Here is a 23,701-nt window from a genome sequence, read left to right on the forward strand (position 1 = left end):
AGTTGGGTATTCTTCCTCGATCAGGCCACCAAACGTTACCTCGCCCTGTCGCCGGTGAGGATCCGCCCAATGCTAGTCTCGATGCCCCTATTTGACTTCAATTCTGACTTGGTACCTTTAGACTGGAAAATCGAGACAGCGGACTTCTGCACCACACCCGATGATCTCCATCTTTGCTCTAGCAATGAGACTGCCGGAGGCTCTTGCATACCTTTCTGCGCTGCGGCCTGCAACAGTAAGCATCTGCGCATCAACTTTCTCAGTTGGTCATGCTGACACACACGAAGCCAATGGACTTGTGGCAATCGGAGATGAAGAAGGCAGGATCAGGTTGTTAGACTCGGATCCATCGGGCGAAGACAGCTTCAGCAACATCCATGTTTCATTCGCCGCTCACGGCAATGCCGTCATCGACCTCGCCTTCTCAGAGGACGACTCCCTTCTTGCGACAGCATCTGGAGACCAGACTGGAAAGGTCATCGACGTGGAGACGCAGATCCCAGTCTCTATTCTCGACCACCACACAGCATCACTAAAACAGGTTCGGTTCCAGCCAGGAAAAGGACAGGGACATGTAATAGCCACTTCTGGCCGTGACGGTACCGTAAAGATTTGGGACCTGAGATGCAAGGGAGGACCAGCACAGGAGGTGATGGTGGAGCGGCCGACAAACCTGCGCTATAGCCTACCACGAAAAGTAAGCCAAGGCTGTGTTGTCAACAACATATATGATGCCCACGCGAGGACTTCGCGCCAGTCCCGCCAAATGCAAGGGGCAGCACCACCTGATGTTGCCGCTCGATGGGAAGTGCCCGGCCGAGTCGGTGAGGTTTCGGTCACAGCAATCCAATTCTTGCCTGCTGGAAAGGAGCATCTCATTCTTTCCGCCTGTGAGGCTGATGCTTCGATAAAGCTATGGGATATTCGCAACTTCCACACATCCCGGCATAAGACTAGCACGCCTATCTCGATTACAGCACCACCCAAAAGCCACTCCCTGTGGCGACCATTTGGCATTTCTTCCATGAGCCTCAGCACAGACTCTGCCCGGCTATACGCACTGTGCAAGGACAACACGGTCTACGCTTACTCAACCGCCCATCTTGTTCTCGGATATGCCCCAGAGCTTTCCTCCAGGGGGGATCCGCCAAGGCGGCGAAATGGAACGGCACAGGAAGGCCTTGGGCCGCTTTATGGTTTTCGCCACGAGAACTTCCACGCTACGTCGTTCTACGTCAAAACGGCTGTCCGGCCGGCAAAGGATGGCCGCCCTGAACTCCTGGCTGTCGGCAGCAGCGATGGCTGTGCTATCCTCTTCCCGACGGATGAGCGTTATATGGATGAGCAGATGCTGCCTGTCAATAGCACGCATGCATCTGACCGAGGCTTTGCAGCCACGTCAAATCATTCTTCATTTCCACCACAGACACGGCAATTCGCGAACAGCCAGCAACAGCAGCCGCGAGCTGGTAATGGAACGCGGCGGCCAGGTGGCCTCTTCCGGACGAGTAGTACGTTAAGCCTGCATGGCCGTCTGGTAGATACCATCCCCATTGTGAATCATGGCACGGCACTGGTACGCGGACACGAAAAGAAAGAGGTTGGAGCGGTTTGCTGGACGAGCCAAGGAAACATGGTTTCCGTGGGTGACGACTACGTGGTCCGATGCTGGCGCGAAGATCGTGATAGAGCGATTGACCTCCGCACTGGAGGAGAGAGTGAGGGACGACGATGGGCGAGCGGCTGGGCCGAAGTTGGCGACAGCTGGGACGAGGACGAATGGTCAGAAGACTGAAGCTGGGAGTGTCATTCATGGAGCATCAACTTCGGTTGTGCCGCCTTCATTCATATTTGTGTGGCTCTTGTGAGCTGGTGTGCTGCCCTTCTGCAACGGAATTGGCTTTCGTGTCTTTTCTTTTCGGTTTCTTGTTTGGCATTTAGACACATACCCTCTGCGTGCATGATTGCATACATTATATAACGAGTGTGGCTTCGGCGTTTGGTTTTGGCACTATTGATGAACAGATAGGTACATAGCAGACTCTCTTGTGCAAGGTGATGGAAACACATCTGCATTTGCAGGAAGTCGTTTTCAATAATATCACGGTACATAAATAATGCTGAGTGCTGGATGAGAAATGTGTGATACCAGTGCCTAAGCTAACTCCTGGGCTCCAAGATGACAACGCTTGTCCCCCGCAATAAGCCCTATCGTCCAATATCTGTCTATGTTATTGCTATACTCTAGTCATAAACCCACCCGCCCGCCTCCAGGTTTCTCTGAAGTGTCCGGAGACCTGTTGGCTCTGTTTCGTTGAGTTTACATCTATGTGACAAAAAGAAAAGAAACAAAACAAAAAACAAAAGAGCAGGGAAAAGGAAAAGAAAAGAAAAAAACAGGAATAAATATGTGACTGCCGTACATAAATCGTAAGTAGATAACCATCAGTCTTGCTCTTCGGTTAGCGATTCTGCATTGTCGACTTCCTGGCTCTCATTGTTGACAAACAAGAACGAAAAGACGACGATGCAGGCGCCTACCCAGTAGGTGAAACTAGCATACCGGCCGTACTGAAACATCTCACCGACAATCGAGAGCGGAATGGTCAGTGATAGGCCAACAGTGACAACGAGTGGGGTGGTGAGCAGCATGGCATATGCCCAGGTCAAGTCACTGAGGAAGGAGGACAAGGAGTTGGTCTGCGCAGGGGTTAGCAAGGAGGGCCGATGTATTGAGTACAGATGTGCTCGTATAACTGACCAAGATGATGGCCCACACATGACCTGTGGGCGGCAGTTCGAACTAGAGCAAGTCAGCACAAACGAGTCATTCCTTCTCATTTTGAATCGTAAGATGTCAGCACTTACTGGCTCGATGCCAGTCACGTGCAGCAATAACAAACCCGGCCACAGGAAGACCACGTTAAATAGGCCAACTAGACCAAAGAACAGCGACATGTCCACCCGGTCCTCGTGGCCCACGCGCTGCTTCATCACCGTCACATACGCGCCGTACACCACTGCGCTCAGCAGCGCCATAGCGTCGCCCGTTGCGATCTCGCCCGTTGTCTTGTGCGGGAAGTCGCCCCGGTTCTCGTCACTCTTGCCCGACAGATCGACCGATGAGACCAGCGCCACGCCAGCAAGCGACGCCAGCACGCCCACCAGCTTACGCACGGTGAAGCTCTCGACGCGGGCCAGCGAGCACATCAGCAAAGTGAACACGCCGCTGAGCGACGTGAAGATAGTAGCACTAGCCACGCTCGTATACTCGAGACAGGCAACAGCGAAATAGTTGGCCAGGAACCACAACATGCAAAACTCGAGGCTGAGCCAGGCGGTCGCACGCAAGCTCAGCTTCTCTGACGAAGAGGTATCTGCTCCGGGAGCTTCGGCCATCTCTCTAGTCCCCATGCCGGCTTCCAACCCCATCTCGTCGCCGCCGTCCGAGTCCACGGCATCGGTCGCAAACACTCCCTCCACAATACCGTATCTGTTGTTGTGGTCGTCGACGAACTGCTCGTTATAGCCATCACGGCCGGTAGCGGATACCAATTCCCTGTTAGCGGCACTGCCACCACGATGAGACCGGTTATCGCGCAGAATCCCACCGTCCTCGTCGTCCTCGTCATCCTCGTCCTCGTTGAGCAGTTTCCGGGCGCTGTCAGCATCTTCGATGTCATCGCCGCCACTACCCCTACGACCATTGCGTGTCACTGTCCTCCGGATATCCCAGTATAAGCCCTTAAGGAGTTGATGCGTGGCATGACGCGAAGCCCGGGCACCGTTTGCCATCATAAACCTCAGGGCCATAGGAATGAGTGATATGGCAAAGACGGACGTGTTGAGATACACGATAAAGAATGGCTTGCTGTACGCATCGTCGGAGAAGACATACTTCCGGACAAAAGAATTAGCAGAAGAAGCCTGGAAGAACCGAACTAGCCGAGAGCGCATACACTGGTCATGAAATTGGAGGCCGTCCACAGGAAAACGGTCACCATCAGCATGCTGATACCTATGGTGCGGCGCGCGACACTACCCAAGCCAATGCTAGAGCGAAATCCCGGTCTTCCGGCCGCAGCCGGGCCGGCATCGCGAGGAGTAGCGGACGTCATTATTGCAGCGAGGATCAACAATGGACGGTCTGCAAAGTGGTGTTGGTTCTCTAGTAAGATGCCAGCCTAGGTTGAGCAAGATGCGATAAGCATCATGATGAGTCAGCACTGTCGCACGTAAGAGCAGGACGTTGTCGGCTCGAACAGATAGCGTATCTTGCAGCGAAAATTGGAGAGTAGAACACGATGGAGATGATGAATGGAGATCCAGCAGAAGACGTCAGGCATGAGCTTATGTTGTCAGAGAGGTCACTGCTGCGTCTTGGCAGACTTGAGGCTCGATGGCCTATCTCTAACGCCCTATTGGCTGGTCTATAGCATCGGCTATGTTTCAGTTTCGTTGCGAAGCCGCTCGGCCCACCAAGTCAGTATGGTGCAGATTGCTCTATCGAAGCGAGCAACTAAACTTGTAGTGTGGATATTGTAAATAAGATACCATCTGTGGCCCCAATGTTCCTCCCGCACTCCTCCTGCCTCAAAATGCACATGCTCTGGCCGTCCTCATCCAAAAGAGTGCCCGGTCGAGGCCAAACAAAGAAAGAAAAAAAGAGAAAAAATGGATCGATCTTAGACGCATCTGGAGCTTCACTCTCACAGGCAGTCGCCCCGACAGCCACACCAGTGGCTCATACTGCTATCGCAAGACAGCGTGGCTGACGCACATTTCCTCCCCGCTTTGCCGCGCTCCGTCTCTTCAGCACGCGCATCCGTCCCGGTCGTTCTCGATATGGATGTTGATCGGGTCCTGGAAGTCGCCACTGAACTCCTCCGCTTCCTCCTGCTGCAGCGCGTTCTTGGCGATAACTATACAGAATTGGGTTAGTACTGCTGTGCCGACTGCCTGTATATCGCCATCTGTCACTCCTTCCTTCTAAATCTTACCCTCGAATGCTTGCTCCACATTGATGGCCTCCTTGGCACTTGTCTCAAAGTATGGAATCCCATGTGCCTGGCAGAAGGTCGTTGCTCGCTTCGTAGAAATCTAGAAAGAGAAAAAAAGAGTTAGTGCCTGGGCAGCTTCTGGTGGTATGAAGGGGATCGTTGCCGTACCACACGCTTGCTTTCTTCCACGTCGATCTTGTTACCCAGCACAACAAAGGGGAAGTTGTCCGGATCCCGAGGCGAGGCCTGTACCAAAAACTCGTCGCGCCAGCCCTCGATGGCTTCGAAACTCTTGGCATTGTTCACATCAAAGACAAGAACGCAGCAGTCAGCACCGCGGTAGAAGGCAACGCCTAATGATTGGAACCGTTCCTGGCCAGCGGTGTCCCAAAGCTACACGATCGTTAGCCAGCCATCAGCCATTTACCTTGCATGTAAGGTATGAGGTAATGCCCACCTGCATGGTCACTTGCCGATCGTCAACAGGGACCTCTCGTGTGAGGAAATCCGCTCCGATCGTAGCCTTGTAGCTTGCGCTGAACTTCTTGTTGACCTATGATGGAATTGTGTGTGAGCGTCTCCTATGATGACTCTCTCAATTGGCTGCATACATCTTCGGGTTGCATACATATTGGTTCATCAAGCTGGTCTTGCCCACACCGCTGTCACCGAGAATGATGATCTGGAAAGGCGGGAAGCCATTGTTAGCACAAGAAAAGCATTCAGCTTGATAGGATCGCCCCATACCTTCAAGAGAACCTTCTTCCTTGACGCCATGGTAGCGGTATTCGTGGGCTTTGGCAGTGTGTGTGTGCGCGCGCGTGTGTGTTTGGTCGAGAATTGGACGATGGTGGATGGTAGATAGAGGCTGGAAGAAATCGTAGCCGATGACGACAACGAGCGATTTCGGTGCAACAGTTATTAGGGTGTTCCGTGCTTTATCTTTGTGGTGCGACCGTCGAAAGTGCTGGGGCTCTAGCGCAAAATATGTCGTTGGAGAGGGATGCACAACCGGTTGTATGCACGTTCAAGATGCGGACCCGTGGAATGTTTGAGAAGAGAGAGAAGAAAGGGGATTGCTGTTTCCTCTCGCTTGAAGTGTTTCCAAACGATTAAGGCAGGTGACCATACTTTATTGGGTACCCTCGGCGCCCAGCCTGGCTTGCAACAAGCAGAGCTCGCGAGCCAATCAAGATCGACGACATTGTTAGGCGGGTATCTACAGTCCCGCCAGCCCGCCAGAGCATGACTCAGCCTTTCGTGAAGCTAGAGCAGGTCGCCACGCGGATGTTCTCCAATCAACACAACCGTGTCTGCGAAGCAGCTGTCTGATCGAGCAATGCGCCACAACTTCAAATGAGACCATAAATGAAGCGAGAGAGCTGCACGCGGTCACGGTGTCTGCCAGGGACAACCGGGCATATAAAGGCCGCATTGCAACAGCCATGGGTTCTAACGACGAGCTCATCAACCGTGTGCACAGCCTGAGCGACCTGGAACTGGCCGTGTTGCTGTCGCTGATCAGCCAGGAACACTGTGTGATAGGGACGTCTGGAGTAGTCCTAGATGATCTTGTTGATGAGCTTTTCTTGGTATGCCGGCAGCGCGCAGCTCTCGTGAAAAGCCTCTTGTTTCGCTGACCACACATGGCTCAGATCTCCTCAAAGGTGTTCGGCTTGCGATGTGTCGTTGTTGACTGCCATAAGCATATGACTCTCGATGAATTCCAAGCCTCAATAATCATAACTGGCACTCTGTCCACACCAACCGCAGCCACAGGCACCGGCAGTGGGCACGACGGGGCAGGCAATAGAAACAGCCATGATTATGTCCACCTGCCGGCCGCAAGGCATGATCGTCTAGGTCCTCGGTCTTTGCGTTCGCCGCCGCCAGCCTTCCTCATGATGACATCCGCCAGCGCGACCTCGACGACTACGTCACCAGCGGCCGCAATTCCCGCCATGGCCAATGTTATCCTGGCAAAGAATCTGAACCGTGCACCCGAAACGGTGCAGATCCAAGCACTTGAGCTCTTGCGGGCCGGCGGACTGCTCCCACGCACAGCCGTCCAGGTGGCCCCGCGGCCCTTTCTGTTCTTGGCTGTCGTCGCGGCTGAGCCCGGTTTTCGTTGGGGAGGCGGCAACGGCGACAAAACAGCAGGCAAAAAGGAGGACGATGTCGAAGAGGACCAGCCGCCGCACATGACAGCATACCTCAACGACTTCTTTGCCATGGGCCACTGGCACAACCCAGACGACGGATTTCCCAACCTGGACGACGATGAGGAGGCAAGCCATCAGCAGGACCGCGGAGATGCAGCCAATGACAGTGACGGCAGTAGCGACGATAACGTCGACAGCATTGCCTTCAAGAATGGCGACTTGGGCAGCCGCATCCGCGGCGACAACAATGTTGCCAGTACAAGTCGTGCAAGTGCCTACAGCACACTCGATCCAGTACCCTTTCTCTCGGAGGCAGACAGGAGCCGGCTGACAGCGTTGAGCCGCGACGTCCGCATCGATGTGGACGTTCTGCGCTACCAGATGAACGTGGTGGCATTCTTGCGAATGCACCGGGCCGTGGCTGTGATCGGCAAAGGCTGCAGTGGCATCAGCAGCATCTCACCCACTGCCACAAAGCACTTTGAAAAGCTGACGCAATGCTTGGCACCGCTGCATCAGTTGGATTACGTCACCCCCTCACTCGTCGCATTGGCTGCCCGGAAGGTATACCTACACAGGATCCGGACGGTTGAGACAGGCGATAGCTCCGCCGGAGCGGCTCTGCAAGAGCGAAGCATGCAGTGGGGTAGTACGCGAGAAGCCGTGGAGGCGATGCTCGATGGCATCAGTCCCGAGGGCATCATCGAGGAGGTGTTGGACGGTGTAGCACCACCGGTGTAAGGAAGTTACGGTATGGAGACATTGGAGAAGAAAATCAAGGGGCAACAGAGCTTATGGCAAGGCGCCACGCAAAAGACTGTTTGTAAGCACCACGTACGTATCTTAATGCAACAGACGAAGCAAAAGTAGCTGCATACCATTTTAACGCCGGATGAAGTGTCGTTTCGTGTGTCATATGCCGGGCCCAAGGTGTATCCCTATTACCGTCCCGTATACAAAAATACACATGGTACAACCCTGCCAACCCTTTAGTACAGTATAATACTCTCCAGTCTATCCCGTCCCAATTTTCCGGGTCCAGCAATTCTGCGAACATTTTGTTCAGCGGTGAACCTCGGTGACCTTGCAGGCCCAGCCCGATCCCTTGGACAGCAGCGGCAGGCTTCGATATATAGTCAGCATTATGTGGCACAAAAAGAACAATAATGAGATGAGAGAGGCGGAGAAGCTGAAAACATACCTTGCACCCAGGCACCAACCGAGCTCGTTGTCCTTAATCTTCTTGGCAATGCGCACCTCACGATCAATCGGCATCTCGTAACCAGTGTGCACCAGGGCCAGCATGAAGTTGAGATCCATGCAGTGTTCCGGACGGCCGTCCAGCTCCTCCAGCGCGCCCGGGACGGCCGAGAACACGTCCCAGGCAGCCGGCCCACTGCACACGGTGTTTGCCAGCTCGTGCATCTCCCGCAGCGTAAACGACTCCGGCATTCCAAGCGGCTGCGTGCGGTCGAAGAAGTACGACAGGAAGTACACGGCCTCCTTGGAAAACGTCTTGGCAATTGATGGCTGGTGCACGCCGTTAAACGAGCAGGGTGCCAGCTTGCACTCGGCCTCCTTGCGCAAAATCCGCTCTGCCAGGTTGCGGCACTGCGCCGGTGCTGCCTTGGTAGGACCCGTCATGTTGAACTCGGCCTGGGCGCCCAGCGGGTGGTCGTCGCCCAGTTTCACCTTGACCGTCTTTTGCATGCCCACGGCGAAGCACGGGTTCACCACAGGGGCCTTAGCCCAAGCGGTAGTCGTGGCGTCCTTGTTGGCCGCCAGCAGGTCGTCCACAAGCTCCTTGAGAATGGCCTCCCGAGCGCTCATCAAGCCGTAGCCCAGGTGGGAGTGCTGGTAGAGGGTGAAGTGGCGGCCACCAAAGTCTAGGTCGTACTTGTGGTCTCCCTCGGCCATCGTGGTGGGAATGCCACCCTGGGTGAGGCCCTTGTAGTTCGGCTCGAACACGATCTGGGTAGAGCCGCCGCCGAGGTCAAAGACGGCCGCCGTCTCTTCATGCTCCGGCATGCCGATGTTGCCCAGCAGGTAGTTCGTCGTGATCCAGGCGTACACGCCCTCGTCTGAGCCGTCCATGATGGCCACGCCACCCTCTTCGGCCGCCAGGACCGGGAAAGGGTAGTCCTGCTCGAGGTGCTTCCGTACGGCGTCGAGGATGCGCTGGCTCTTCTCAGGACCAAGCAGACGAAGGCCAGCCGTGGCCTTGACAGCAATGGGGCTGCAGGCCTTGAGCTTGTCGGGCACTACACTCAGGGCCTCCTCCATCAGCGAGTCCAGACTGTGGGCAGCACCCTCTGGGTCATCGGGGTAGGCACTGAGACCACTGCTCTGGCCATCAATCTTCTTGGTCTGCTTGAAGACCTCGCTTTCGAGCTCCGGGGTGGCACCGCAGTTGTTGAACTTGTAGATGTGGATACGGGAACCCGTGCTGCCGGCATCGATCATCATGACATACTGCACGATGGGCTTCTCGTGGGAGCTCGAGCGCGTACACCGGCTGGTGCCGTAAGTGCTGTCTGAAGGAACCTGTCCATCGCTAGGCGAAGATGCTGAGTCTCGTTAGTGAGGAAGAAGGATGGATTGGGCAAAGAAAGCGCACCTCCACGGTATAGATCAACGCCCTGTGGGGAGAAGTAGTAGAAGAGGAAAAAGACGGCCGACAGGACGGCAGCAGCCTTGATCCAGCGCGTCTGCTTGGCCTGCGACATCCAGGCGGTAAAGCGCTCCAGCTTGGTGGATTTGGGAGCGTGCGAGCCGTACCGGGCGGGTTTCTCGTGCGGGTCGAAAGCGATCTTGTCCGTCGGCAGCGAGACAGACGTACGGCGCATATCCCAAAGGCGCGAGGACGATGGGGGGGACAAAGAAATGAACGACAAGAAGAGAAATAAAGAGAGAGACAAGAAGAGGGAACCGGACAAGGAGGGATAGGGGGAAGAGGAAAGAAGAGCGGCGAATATGTGGAAGCCGCGTCTTTGTGACGAAAGGCCAGACAACTGCTAATATGCCAATACAAGTTGTAGAAAGGGATTGGAAAAGTGGAAAAGGGGCGGTACCGTATCTGGCTGGCACTTGTCTTGATACAGAAACAGAGGCGAAAATCTGCCAGGAAAAGGACAAGTTCCATGGCAGGAATGGGATAGTGCACGCTAGCGCTGTCACCCAATCACAGCACATTACCGCAGGGTTTGGCGCTGCTGTACTCCGATCAGTAAGATGTTGTGTATCTTACGAAGTACGTTACGAAGTACGGAGTACTCTGTATGTATCTTGCGGAGTCTGAATACCCAAACACAAAACACTTACCATTCACTTTCATGCTCTTTGTTCCCGGTCTAAGTTGAAGCGGTGGGCTTTCTTGTAGATAATGACGCCTCTAGGCCAGTGTCTTTAGCAAAGCTTGTAAGCGTGCTGTGTCAGACGCTCTCGCCAATTTAGTACTTGGTGTTTTTGCTTATATGAATTGCGATGCCTATAACCCAATGCTGCTCTTCTTTCAACCGGAACCTTCCCAATTGGGCAACTTTTCTCGAGATGCACCGAAATTCTCACTACTGTTCACATAACAACACCTCGTGGTTTCTTGACGCCTGGTATGGCTGCCACTCGCCCACGATGGGCTGTGTTCCATAGACTTCTTTGCTCCAACGAGCCTGATGTCATTGATTGAAGGCAGTGAGGGGAAATGCAACGCGCTACACATAAAGATCCGAAGTTAAAACTTCGCTATAACATACTTACCACATTGCACGCTGGTATATCTGCACATCAAAATCATCTCTTATAGAGAGAGCTGCAAGAAAAAGAATCAACCAGCTTTGGTTCAAACATCCCTTCGATCCCTTCGGGCCTATATCATGGAAGAGTCGGATGGGTGGCATCCCGGCGAGATGGCTGTGCATAAGCTTCTTAATAAAGGAGTTCGCATACCAAACCCAACAGCTGCCGGTCTTCCTCCATCATATGTCCATCGCATTGCTGTCTCTCCGCTGATCGCAATCGGTTCTGTTGACCGCGAGGGCCGACCATGGACGACTATATGGGGTGGAGAACGGCACTTTGCAGGACAGATAGGTCCCAACTTACTGGGAGTGCAAATCCTGGCTGATCTAGACTATGACCCTGTCATCGACGCGCTCTTTGGCGGCGATGGTACCACCCCCCAAAAAGGTGACGGAGAGTTGCTGCATCCCGCCACTGAAGCTGTCATTATGGCCGGCCTCAGCATCGATTTAGAGACGCGAGACAGGGTCAAACTGGCCGGAAATATGGCTGCCGGTATGATAACTGCACATGATACGGTGGGGACTCAGGACGAAGGTGCTGGGCACTTCGGTCGTGTCGGCAAAGTGCAACTAGCGATGTTGGTAAAAGAAGCTCTCGGGAATTGTCCTAAATACATGAACAAAAAAAGATTATCCGCCCTCACATACCACATCCACGACTTCTGTATGAATCAGACACGGCGCCCTTGCCTGATTCAGCCCTGGACCTCATCAGACGTGCCGACCTCTTCTTTCTCTCATCGACAAACGGCAAGACCATGGATACAAATCACCGAGGTGGCCGGCCAGGATTGATGCGTGTTGTCTCCAACGGTGCTGTCGGTAGTGATGACAGCGCAGCAAGGACAACTCTGATCTACCCTGAATATTCCGGAAATCAGCTCTACCAAACGTTGGGAAATCTCTATATGCGATCACTGGTTGGCGTGGTAGTTCCAGACTTTGAGACAGGCTCTGTGCTATACCTAACGGGACGAGCTACAATCCTCATCGGTGCTGACGCTGCCGAGTATTTGCCGCACACAAAGCTGGCTGTCCGCATCGCTGTGGACCGGGCCATCCTCGTGGCCGATAGCTTGACGTTTCGTGGCTCGATCCTTGACTATTCGCCGTACAATCCGCCTCTACGACGATTGGTCAGCGAGATCATTGCTGTCAGTGGTGATCCAGATGTTGCAACTGCATCTGAGAAACAAGATATAGTTGCGACGGCTGTGCTAACGGGACGCCAAACACTGACACCATCTATCTCACGCTTTTCGTTCACTTTGAAACTACAGGGCGGCGCAGAATCGGGTGCCGACAAAAATGTTCAGCTATGGAGGGCCGGGCAATATGCTAGACTTGACTTCAGCCTCGAACTGGACGTGGGCTGGTCGCATATGCGGGACGAGGATCCGCAGTCTCTAAATGATGACTTCATCCGAACGTTTACCATATCTAGTCCACCGCCCCTCGCGTCTGACGGCAGAGTTGATGCTATTATGCTAGAGATGACTCTTCGGCGCCATGGTCCGGCCACAAACCTCTTATGGCGCCACGACATACGGGTTCCCCTGGAGATACCTGTGCTTGGATACGGCGGCGACAGAAGGTTTAGCATCGCGTGTGAGGGTTGTTGTGACGAAAGCAGAAGCAACAGTACCAACAGTAGCAGTGGAGGCATTCGGGTGTCCCCTGTGTTTGTTGCTGCTGGGGTTGGTATCACGCCATTGCTGGCCCAAGCGCCGGGTATCTTGTCCAGTCTCAATCAACGGAATGCTCAGCGAGCAAATTTGACGGTACTGTGGAGCCTCAGGATCGAGGACTTGTTCTTTGCTGCAGATAGTTTCAGTCGTATAGGTGGACTTGCACGGCACACAACACTATTTGTTACAAGTGAAGCCAATAGTGCGGATGCATCTGTCCAGGAAAATCACCAAGAGGTCATAGAAAGCCTGAGGGGAAATGGTGCTACCGTAGTCGAGGGTCGACGGATCCAAAAGCTGGATATTCTGAATGCTGGAAAGGACAACGGAGAGGCAAGGCGGAAGTTTCATATTTGCACGGGCCCAGAGCTGCTCAAAGATCTACAGATGTGGCTTGTAGACGATGAAATGGTCTGGGAAAACTTTTCCTTTTGAAATGGATTAGATTCATGGGTTTCATAGCTGACCTTGATCGAGAATTAGTTTGCAAAACACAAATCCCTTTTGATAGCGACATTACTAATGAGACGGGTGAGAGTACAAGGAGGCAGAAGATACAATATTGTGATATTAATGGATCAAAAGAACATCTGTATTGGTACGTCAGATTCTTGACACTCTGAAGACACTGCGCCATACTGCAGTGCATGTCCAATATACTCCCGCAGGCGCTGCAGACGGTGGCGACCTAACCGAGGAAGCATGTGCCGTATTCTACACATCAACTGGTCAAGATCTTCGTCAGAACCGGCTGGTTCTTCTGAATGGGCGTCTTGTCGTTCTCCTAATGCTTCGAACTGCCGGCGACGATGGTGCTCAGCTACTGCTAAACGCCACTGCTCGAGGCCTGGCCATAAGATGAGGCGTTCCTCATTCTCTAACCGACTGTCGAGTCTGCCTATGCTCACACGCAACTGTCTCGCACGTCCGGCTGCTTGCTGAAAGCTAAGGACGCGTGGTGACGGTGGAATTAGTGTGCTGCGTTCTGCACGCGCTGGCGATGGCCCTGCCGTTGTTAACAAGTCTGAAATCTCGTCCGCGTCGGCGGCGCTGTCCAGGTCGAGTCGATCCATGAGCAGCTCGCTTCCGAACTTTGTGACCGTATCCTCTGCTACTGAGAGTGCTTCCCTTGCTATGCACCGATCGTACCGGAGGCTGGCGATGCGCAGGCTGATGTTGCAGAGACTACGAATCGATTGCTGTAGACGAAAGGCATATGAGTCGTCCGTACTGTTATTGTGATGCGCGTCGCTGTACGGACTGTAAGTGCTGTAGATACTGTTACTGGCATCGCCATCACTTTCGGCAAGGTAGTAGTCCAGTATCTCTGATGTGACAGGCTCTTCCTTGCCGTCGTCATGGCTGTAATTCATAGTTGGCTGGGTGGTATTGGGGCACTGAGAGCAGAATAGGCCATAATAGTCCTTTCATTGGCGAGTGTGGCTAAGAAATTCCAAGAACGGCCGGATAATTCCTTTATAAAAGTCTCCCGAGGAGCACTTGATACGAAGCAGTAAGTGAAAAGGTGGCAGAGAGTGTGACCAGGTAAAAGCAGACAACGCATGTGACTACAGGACGAGTGATACACTTTACAAGGCCGACGGATAAAGGCGGATGCAAGATATTAAGAACAAGACTTGTGCGATGCTAAAGAGTATGTTACGTATGTGTAGTCTATCCAAAAAACTATCAATCCAAGCATAACGGTACACACATATCGAAGATGCGTGCTTGTGTCCAGAACATTATTCCAAATCTGCCCGACTGTCCATGTGTTGCGGTTACAAGGGGTCAATTCAGCTGTCTTGCTGCCTGATGAAAAATAACGCCGTCGCTCCAGATATCGTATGTGCACCCATTATAAAAAAAACCATGCGCCGTTGTCGATATTCCCCGTGAGTATCGTTGCTCGTCCCATATTCAGTCGTCTTATATCGTAATCGACCCCGCTAATGGGCATCAGAGCTCCACACATCTCATCATGCTCGTTTTTTGTCGTGTCCGTGGACTTGTTTTTCGTGGATTCGTTTGGTAAGGGGTAAGATGGAATGTCGAAACAGAGCAGTGCGACGCTCGGCTGAGCGCTTGACTGCCCTCTTATTTCTTAGAGCAATAAATGCGCCATTAAGTATTAGGCAAGCGCCTCATGCACTTGCCAAAGCCACACAGAGTGGGTATTGGTAGATGACAGCACCAACTGCGGCGTTGTACCACCGGGCGGGTACCCATGAGAGTGTTAAGTAGACAAAAAAAGAAGCATAGCAGTCGGACTCCCGAACGGCAAGCCCACTATGACATACTGCTGCTGTGGGTTGCACTGCCTGAGCTAGTGGTGATGCTGACGTTGCGACGTGCCAAGGTGACGAGACGGTAGATGCCGAAAGCAACAGCGCCGAGGAATAAGAAGAGCAAGATAACAATGAGAGCGATGACGTCGTTTTCCTGCATCTTGGCGAGGTGGGCTGGGGACGTGAAACTGTAGGCTTTTTGGAAGCTACCGACAAGAGGAATGTGGCTAACTGAAAGTGCCGGGAAAAGCCTACGAGATCAGTTAGCACAGAAGAAAGCTTGCAGTCGAGAAGAGTGTCTGTCTGGAATGCGGGCGACGAAGATCGGCTGTTACATACCAAGTAGCTTTCTGTTATTTACTTGAAGCTCGTGAAGATCAAGACGACAAACAAAGCGAACGGGTCGGCCAAAATATACCAAAAGGCTGGGAATGTCTGTAAAGAAAGAATATACAATCAATCGATTGAGTTCTGGGATGATTCAATAGCCACAAAGTAGGAGTGGAAGATCCAAGAGCCAACAGAAAGCACAGCAGTCTCATGCTGCCTTCAAATAGGTGGCGGTTGCCCCGCCACCCGCTTTACGGTGCCTGCCAAAAGAGTCAATAAAATGGCAAGGCTGGGAAGGGCCCGCCAAAAAGCTTATAGCACGCACTCTTAGGGGCCAGTGACCGCCCCACTACTGTTAGAAAGCGGTTCAGCATCGCGCAAAATCTGCTTGCCCAGCCTCCAAGTTGTGTCGTTATGGAGTCGACGGCCACCTTGCCAACCAACCACCAGACGACAAAGCTCGAGCCCCTGAGCTTGTTGAAACAGGTGAGAATACAGCCCGATATCTTACACTTGGTCGCTCCAAATTGATCAATTTCCTAATTACTTATTCTCTTAGCGCTGGCAATGCTACACTCTATACGAAGGTGCGAAGCATCACGGAGTATGAATGTTTCTTGCTTCCCCTGTTCCCGAATATCGTACGCCATTGCGCGATCCCGTTCTACGTGACTTAACGTAGATAGAGGCACAGGACAGGCGCAGAAGCTGCTAAGCATTACCGTCAAGGCTGGCAACGGCCGTCAGCCTCTTTCGCATATCCCACTGCATGTCCACATGCGCATTGCATCGTAATTCATTCAGTGTCGGTTTTGAAGCTAATGTGTGATTCGTAGAATCGGAGGATCTAGATCACATCGCCCCAAAGTTAGTACAGGTTGCGATTCACGACCATGTTGCCTACCGCCACATCGGTAACTAATTTCGACATACCTTTTGAGGACACCGCATATACGTCTGTTGCGCAGGATGCTGTGATTTCTGTCCGGCTTTCCACGTTAGGCAGACAATGAGTTCCCCCTCGCCATTCCGGTACATTTCCACGTCCACCACATCGTCTTCCCAACTCCCTGCAGGTGGCTTAAACGGGTTCTCCACGGCCAAAGGTGTTTCGCGGTCTGCCGGGTGTTCGCCGTTCTTCTTCGTCCGTTTTGGCGGCATTGATGCCGGTGTTGTTGCGCTCAAGGACTGACGCCCGCGCTTCTTCCCCTTGTTCGGTTTTTCAAAGAGGTTCTCGCGACTGCCGAGTTTGGCGATGTACTCGTTAAGGATCTCCGACGCATTGCCACTGCCGAGATACCATGTTAGTAAAGTATCCTGGCGGAGCCTACAACCCACCAATGCAGCCCCAAAATATCAGTGCCTACGCTAGGTTCTCCTCTGGCTCCCAAGTATAGTCCTTGGGGTTGTTGTATCCCTTCCACGTCACGTGGAATAAGAGATCGCCCGCATCCTTTAAAAATACGATGTCAGACACAAAGTACATTGAGTGCACATGGGCGGGTCACGTTTCACTTACATTGAGCATGTGGCCGATGATGCGTTCAACTTCATACCTAGAAACGGGGCGTCAGCATCACTGTTCCAAGAGTCATAGGCGCGCCAATGCTGGTGTGCCCGAAGGCAACGAGGCTGGCGGCCGTACTCTTCCTCTGCTTCTGAGTCGTCGCTGCCATCATCGCCGTTTTCGTCGGTGACTCCGTTTTTGCTCGCTTCGTCTTCTGTGCCGTTGCCCTTCCTGATCGGGATGGATCTGGCCGCTGCAGAACCATTTGTTCGTGCAGAAGTCTTGGGCGCACCTCGTTTCTTGGCTTGCGCGCTGTCTGAAGCTTCGTCTGAATTTTCGGTATTGAGGCTAGCGTAAGAGCCGACCTTCTTTCCTCGCTTTGACGGCGGCGGCGTGGTTACAGCCCCCACGCCACTGGAATCTGACATTTCATCGTCACTGAGAGCTGTAAGCGGTCAGTCTCTGATGTTCATTGGGTTCATGCGGGATAGGTTTGCGTCTAGTGAGGATGCGCCGTGTGCTATGCATTGTGATTATCTACAACATACCGGGAGGCATTGTGGGAGATTTTCTAAAACAAAAACGAGGAGCTGGTTGAGCATCGAGGCGCGGCGTAGATGTGGGCTAGCGAGTCAGGTGCGAGTGACGACGATGGAAGCGCGACGTGCATGTTAAGACCAAGAAATTGGCGATGCGTCGCGTCGGGAATTACAAATCCTTATCCCGTTCGTGCCTGTGTTTTTAGGCTTCAAGGCGTATCTCACATGGCTTGTGCGCTATCTTACTCCTGGGTTTCTGCGATCACATGACTGCATTTCTTTGGGCTTGTTTACGGAGTATTTTGCGTAACATGGTCACGTGTATACCACTCTACAAAGTAACACCCGTTGTGCCGTATTACTACGCAGCATCTTTCTTACATGTAGACACGAGTTCAGGCTGAGCTAGCTGTCTAATTCTGACCTTTTTTGCAGTATATTTCTACATTAGGCTGGAACTAGTCAGATTTCTGCCGTACTCAGTACGTTTGTATTTCTAACGCCCGTACGGAGTACAAACGGCGAATTTATCACAATTGGCGCTACGAAGGCAGGTGTAACGGTTGTCCACCGAACCGATGATGACGAAGTTTTGGTGGGAAAAGGGTGTCGGTACGGAGTAAACGTAAGCTATATGCTGCCCATGTCTCCGATTATCTCACGGACTGAGCCAAAGCCAAAGCCAAAGCCAAAGCCAAAGCCAAAATGCATTGCGTGGCGACTGGCAAGATAAGATGTCTTATGTCGACCTGTGCTCGTTTTGGAGGAGCAATTTGGGCGTCAAGGATTGCAAGAAAACCCTTTCCGTAGGGCTGCAGGTAAAACCCCTGAGGCTGGTGTGCTTGTCGTGTCTGCTTTTTAATTACATACGGAGTACGGAGTAGAGAGCAGACATGCAGGGTGGAGAGCCTGCACTTGAACAGACTCGTACTCGTAGTCCGATGCAGGGCTCACTCACCGGAGCATCGGGGTGGGCGTCCGGATACGACGTGGGCGCAGTCAGGAGAAAAGGATTAAAGCTAAGGAAGTCGGCACGCCGTTACCCTGTTGAGAAATATGCAAAACGCGTGAAAAAAAGACTAGAAAAAAAAGTAGACGGACCGGGGCCCGAGGCCGAGACCGAGAAAAGACCCGCGTCTTGCTCAGCGTGCTCGTATTTTAACTCACACAAAGGCCAGAGTTCGACATGTCGTGCTACGCTGTAAGCATCGAAAGAAGGAGCCCAGCGTGAGGAATGACGGTCACGAGTGGGCATTGGCGAAAAGCCGGACACTATGTACGTCGTAGATAGCTCGCAATAGCTCTGTTTTCGTTTTCACGTGAGAATGGGGACAATATTGTGGTGCACGAAAAAGGGGCAGAGAAATTAGCTAGAGCAAGAGGCGGACAGGAAAGAGTGCCGAGGTAAGAGAACAAAGCAGAGAGTCAGTACTCCGTACGGAGTAGCTTGGGTGAATAGCGGCTGACGGCTGAGGCTTACGGAGCAGGAGTAGCACCACAAGCACGAGCACCAATATGCATTGGAAGAGACCAGAGCCTCATTGTCGACATAGTACGATGGCACGTCGGCGAGTACGAGTCAACTTGCAGCCGACGGCGGACTATCCGGAGGAAAGGATGATGGGCCAATGGGGAAGCGAGCTGGCTTCCTCGCTTCCGGCTGAGTCTACACGGAAGATATAGTTAAATCAATGGTGCGGTCGATCTTCCGTACCTGGATTTGTATCTTACTATGTAAGTCTACGAGTAGTCGCTGGCGGACTCGTACCTGAAGCATAGCTGCACTGTCCTATAGCCCGGCAAGTTGAGGGAAGGGTGAGTAATCAAAAGGCAGGTGCGGAGTTTTGGTCCTCGGACGCTTGTACTCGTACACCGCACTCGTAATACAAGTAGTACGAGTACTCGTACGGAGTAGAGAGGAGCCATGCCTTTGGGCTGTTGTTCAGGAAGGGGGGCGAACAGACGAAAGGGGGGCTGGCCAATTTCGTCTTTTGCCTCCTATTACCGCTTGTACTCAGATCCACTCGAACTCCGTCCTGGGATAGACGATGTGTGATGGTACGGAAGAGGTGGGCCGCTAGGCTTCGACTGCTTGTATGGGAAGGACGGAAGGTAGCCGGATAGGAGCTCTGGTCCTTCCTAGGGTCTGCATGTGGGCGTCGGCCTCGACCAAATACCGACGAACAGACGAACAGACGAACGGGTGTGGCGGAGTGGACGTGTCGACGTAAGATACATAGCACGGAGTCGTGCACGAGTACGTCGCAGTGGGTGGTATCATGTTGCCGATGCAGCAGGTGCGGCTGTGGTGTGCAAGAGCTGCATTCAATGTCGCCCACCCCCTTCAGCAGCAGGCCAGGAGAGGGGACACGTCTGTATTCGTGTATTCGTATTCCACTCGTACGGCTTCGGGTACGAGCACTCGTGCTCGCATAACACGGCGGAGCTCGACAGCGCACCCCAGAGCTCTTCGGCGATCAGCAACTAGTACTTGTGGGAGGGGCGAGGACGGATGACGGAGCTGGCTGCCGGCGGCAGGCCAGGGGGGGGTTGGTTTTCGAGATACTTTGGAATATACGAGCTACTCAGAAGATACATGTGCAGTCGAGTCAAGCTGCTGCGGGCCGTCAGATTACAGTGTGCACACTGTGCCCACACGTCTGATTCTCCGGAGCGCGGGTGTGGACCCAGGGAAACGCGTCGTCCTCCGTACAAGTTCTACTAATATGTATGTACTCCGTATATAAGATACCACCCACACTTCTCCACCCCCTGGCCCAGAGGCGCCGCTAGCGTGCTGCTAGTCCTGCGTGGCCGCTGTTTAATAAAACTGCGCTTTCCGTTGCTCCCAGTCGGCCTGAACTACCACCACCCCCCTTCTCCCAATCAAGCATCAGCGGGCCTTTTGGCCGCCTCTCGTTTCTGGGGAGCGAATTTTCAGCAAGCTGGTCCTGGACCTTTCCTCCGCTCCCACATTAGCTTGTCCCCTGAACAAAGTCCACCTCTGGCCGTCTCTGTCAAGCCGACACCCTTCCTCACACGAGAGGTACTCCATAGGAGTAGAAAAAGAGCTAGACGTGCCGGAAAGGGAAAGGCACAACGGGGACGGGACAAACACCGCTTCGACCTCTATATGGCTAGAGTGCCTATATTTGTGAGATATCCAGCAGCGAGCCCATATATGACGAAGTGCCAGCGAAGCTGTCAGAGATAGGGGGGCGGCGTTCGAGAACAGGATCGAGCAGCCGAGAAGTGGAGCTCCCGGCAGGCTCAGTCGACCCCGTCGCAACCGTTGTTGGTAGCAGTGCTTTCTTTTCCCTTTCCCGTTCCCCCCCTCAAGACCCCGTCGATCGAAGTCGGCTTCAAATGGGCCCCCTGGTAGACGCCCCTCCCCCTTCGGAACCCTAGCTATAGGATAGGGGTAGAAAAGACAAGCAAAGGACGGGATCAGACAGCAAAGTAAAAACAAGTCCCGGAACAAAAAGGGCACGGAAGCAGCAAGACGCAAGAAACGGCCGGCTTGGTCACCCTTCTCACGGCCGTATCTGAATGTCCACCACCACCACCTTCGGTCTTGTTCCCTCCAAATCGAGCTGGTCCGTCCGTTTACTGCCATCGCACCGCAAGCCAACGTACGAGAACTGCCAGCAACTCCGGATTCGCCTCATCGCCGCTGCCTGTCCCAGCTTCGACTCGGCCTGCCTCGATTATCGCGTGGCAGGGCTCTCTTGCCGGCGCTATACGCCGGGTGGATCAACGGACGTCCCAGCGCCTCGTCCTGTCTGCCGCCGGTGGGTGGCCGGTGGGCAGACAAAAGCATGGCCGAGCCTGCCTCTGAGAGTAGGGCCGACGCGGAAGCGCCCAAGGCCGCCAAGGATCGGAATTGTCCGTACTGCGGTCAGGCCTTTACCTCTTCCTCGCTCGGACGCCACCTGGACCTCTACATCAAGGAGCGGAACCCCAAGAAACCGGACGGCCTCCACGACGTCGAGGAGATTCGGAAGCTGAGAGGCAATGTCACCCGCCGCCAGATGAAGGCCTCCCTTGGCCGCCGGCACACGTCGACGCCTGCCGGCACTCCAAATGCGCTTTCGAAGAAGGGCTCTATCTCGGATATAGACTCCTCAGCTGCCCCTTCACCTGCCGCGGCTAAAGATGCCCGCAGTCCCGACCCGGCCTCCGTATATCCGCTGGCAGCCCGCTGGGAGGCCACCGGTGTCATCAATGAAGTCATGGCCCGGTCGCCGGATGACAGCGGCAGGAACGAGGATTCCCGGTCCCACGGGGACGCAGATCTGCGGCTCTCCGGCTTCCAAACCCGCCCGATGGTGCCGGCCATGGCGCGGCCGGGCACCAAGGCCGAATGGGACATGAAGCAGAAGATGCAGGATGCCATGGACACCGCCAGGGCAGCCAAGCTGGCTCTGAGGGAGCTTCTTGGCACATGGCGTTCCGCAAAGTGAGTGGGCCGCAATCTCGCTGAACTGCCTTTGCCGTGTATTCTGTCCTGCTGACTAATCCACAATAGGCTTCAGATTGACCTGGGGTCGTCGCCTTTCGATTTTGATCCCTTGTCGATGAACTTTCCCGCACTTACGCTGCAGTGCCTCAGGCCTGCGCCAACGCTGTTTGCGTCCACCCTGCACCCGACATCGTCGTCCTGGTCGACCACGCCGCCAGGATCCAGCCAATACGAAGCTCTGAAGGCCTTCTTCAAGGAGGAGTTCCGCAAGTGGAAGGTGAAGTGTGCCGCAGCTACGACGGCGGTCTTTGAGGAGCTGAAATATCCACCGGCAGCGTCTCTTCAGAAGCAGGACAGAGCCGAGGCCGTTGAGCGGGCAGAACAACGGGCGGAAACGCTGGAGCGTGAGGCAGAAGAGCACCTGGAAGCCACATTTGCCGCATGGGCAGGGCTACCACCGGAGCGGCAGACAGAGCTCTGGGTGCTGGAGCTTGCGCGGGGCGTGGCGACCAAGCAGACGGAGCTTGACAAGATGGCACATGTACAGCACAGGCTGAACCAAGAAGTAACAAATCTCAAGTCCCAGATCGAACAGCTCAACCGCCTTCAACAGCCACGCGAGTACAAGATTGTGCCGCCAATGACGATCCCGATGAGCGAGAAGCTGTTGATGATGCTCCAGGACGAGGCGGTCACCCATAGCTGCCGCAAGATCGGCTGGGATATCGGCGACCGGAACGCGGACCTGGACGTGCTGCTGTCCGTGGCCGTCGACCGTTGGAAGAGCGTCGTTGTCTCGGCACGATCAGCAAACCGGACCCTCGCTGCAGCAGGCCGGGGCCAGATGCCAGCGGTGGCCGGAGGAGGCAGCACGTTAGCACCGCCCCCCCCTACCTCCAACAGGTCTGTCACGCCCTCTCTCGGCTCGCCACAGCAGGCCTGGCTTCAGCAACAGCAGCCTCTGCCACGGCCCGGAGTTCCGATGATGATCCCGCAGGCAGCCGCCACAGCACCGACCGCTCTGATGGAGAGCGCCTCGCGGCAGCCGCAGAAGGAGGTCGAACGAAAGCAAGGCACACAGCAGCGACAACAGCACCGTCAGTTAGTACCGCCAGCGCAGCAGATGCCGGCAGTTCAGCCGGTAGAAGCTGCCGCACAAGGCGCTGCGCAGCAGCAGTTGACGCCACAAATAGCAGACGTGGCCAACGACGAGGTGTCCGACGACGACGAGGACGACGAGATGAGCGACAAGGATGCAGATGCCGAGATGGAAGACGGCGACGAGTTTGCGCATATGCATACACCCATCTCACGGTCCATACCGCCCAGCTCTACTGCGCCTCCTCCTCTCATGCAGCAACAGCTGCTTCCTACGCCACCGATAGAACACGGACAGCAGATAATGCCGCAACTCAAGGTGCCTCGGGCACGTGGTCCGGTGCAACAGCCTCTTTCGATGGTAGCAAACACGTCCATCGGTCTGGGGGATGTCCAGTCCAGCACCGGCCGGTCCGTGGCAGCCGTACACGTCCACTCGCCGGGACATCATGTCATGCACCAGGCTGACATGGGCCTCACGATGGCCACACTTGGCGCCGATTCGATGTTCATGGATTGAAGGACAGACAACGGGACGAGTGGACACAAAATAGAGGAAGGACAGATTAGCGGACAGTAGTTTTACAAGCAAGGCGTCTTTTCTTTGGGCATTTGAGGCTTCCAGGGTTTCTTTTTTTTTCTGCCGGATTGGGCGAGAGGGAGGAGGCATTTCGCCAATGTATTTTAAAAAATGTGGAAAGACTCCTTTCGGTGTTCTGGCGTGAGCAGCCTGCGGGACCAATATGCAGAAATCGCTTTTTCCCTTTTCCCTTTTCCCTTGCACTTGGCTCCTGCATGTATCTTTAGACAAAAATCTATCGACCCAC

At 54.1% G+C, this 23,701-nt stretch overlaps 7 protein-coding genes across 7 annotated transcripts; 4 read left to right on the top strand and 3 right to left on the bottom strand.

Moving 5' to 3' along the window:
- Positions 1–160: 160 nt before the first annotated feature.
- Positions 161–1,795, top strand: CMQ_4140 (WD repeat protein; the record flags this gene model as incomplete). Its single annotated transcript, XM_014320078.1, has 1 exon — positions 161–1,795. The coding sequence occupies one exon, from the start codon at positions 161–163 to the stop codon at positions 1,793–1,795; it is 1,635 nt and encodes a 544-aa protein (XP_014175553.1).
- Positions 1,796–2,445: 650 nt separating this feature from the next.
- CMQ_3787 (rab small monomeric GTPase) lies at positions 2,446–5,777 on the bottom strand (the record flags this gene model as incomplete). The annotated part of the gene is made up of 10 exons (XM_014319725.1): positions 2,446–2,700; positions 2,762–2,803; positions 2,869–3,897; positions 3,960–4,038; positions 4,820–4,922; positions 5,001–5,100; positions 5,169–5,393; positions 5,458–5,553; positions 5,629–5,682; positions 5,748–5,777. The coding sequence occupies 10 exons, from the start codon at positions 5,775–5,777 to the stop codon at positions 2,446–2,448; spliced, it is 2,013 nt and encodes a 670-aa protein (XP_014175200.1).
- Positions 5,778–6,445: 668 nt separating this feature from the next.
- CMQ_3966 (uncharacterized protein) lies at positions 6,446–7,903 on the top strand (the record flags this gene model as incomplete). Its single annotated transcript, XM_014319904.1, has 2 exons — positions 6,446–6,592; positions 6,656–7,903. 2 exons carry the CDS (start codon positions 6,446–6,448, stop codon positions 7,901–7,903), a joined length of 1,395 nt encoding a protein of 464 aa, XP_014175379.1.
- Positions 7,904–8,224: 321 nt separating this feature from the next.
- On the bottom strand, positions 8,225–10,008 carry CMQ_3627 (nucleoside diphosphatase gda1; the record flags this gene model as incomplete). Its single annotated transcript, XM_014319565.1, has 3 exons — positions 8,225–8,285; positions 8,364–9,729; positions 9,780–10,008. 3 exons carry the CDS (start codon positions 10,006–10,008, stop codon positions 8,225–8,227), a joined length of 1,656 nt encoding a protein of 551 aa, XP_014175040.1.
- Positions 10,009–11,034: 1,026 nt separating this feature from the next.
- Positions 11,035–13,085, top strand: CMQ_4076 (oxidoreductase; the record flags this gene model as incomplete). The annotated part of the gene is made up of 2 exons (XM_014320014.1): positions 11,035–11,455; positions 11,638–13,085. The coding sequence occupies 2 exons, from the start codon at positions 11,035–11,037 to the stop codon at positions 13,083–13,085; spliced, it is 1,869 nt and encodes a 622-aa protein (XP_014175489.1).
- A 2,979-nt stretch (positions 13,086–16,064) lies between these two features.
- Positions 16,065–17,333, bottom strand: CMQ_3504 (chromo domain containing protein; the record flags this gene model as incomplete). Its single annotated transcript, XM_014319442.1, has 6 exons — positions 16,065–16,115; positions 16,202–16,556; positions 16,636–16,721; positions 16,788–16,824; positions 16,914–17,220; positions 17,324–17,333. The coding sequence occupies 6 exons, from the start codon at positions 17,331–17,333 to the stop codon at positions 16,065–16,067; spliced, it is 846 nt and encodes a 281-aa protein (XP_014174917.1).
- Positions 17,334–21,132: 3,799 nt separating this feature from the next.
- Positions 21,133–23,394, top strand: CMQ_3935 (uncharacterized protein; the record flags this gene model as incomplete). Its single annotated transcript, XM_014319873.1, has 2 exons — positions 21,133–21,773; positions 21,843–23,394. The coding sequence occupies 2 exons, from the start codon at positions 21,133–21,135 to the stop codon at positions 23,392–23,394; spliced, it is 2,193 nt and encodes a 730-aa protein (XP_014175348.1).
- Positions 23,395–23,701: the final 307 nt, after the last annotated feature.

Source organism: Grosmannia clavigera, assembly GCF_000143105.1.
Source record: "Grosmannia clavigera kw1407 unplaced genomic scaffold GCSC_113, whole genome shotgun sequence".
NCBI lineage: Eukaryota > Fungi > Ascomycota > Sordariomycetes > Ophiostomatales > Ophiostomataceae > Leptographium > Leptographium clavigerum.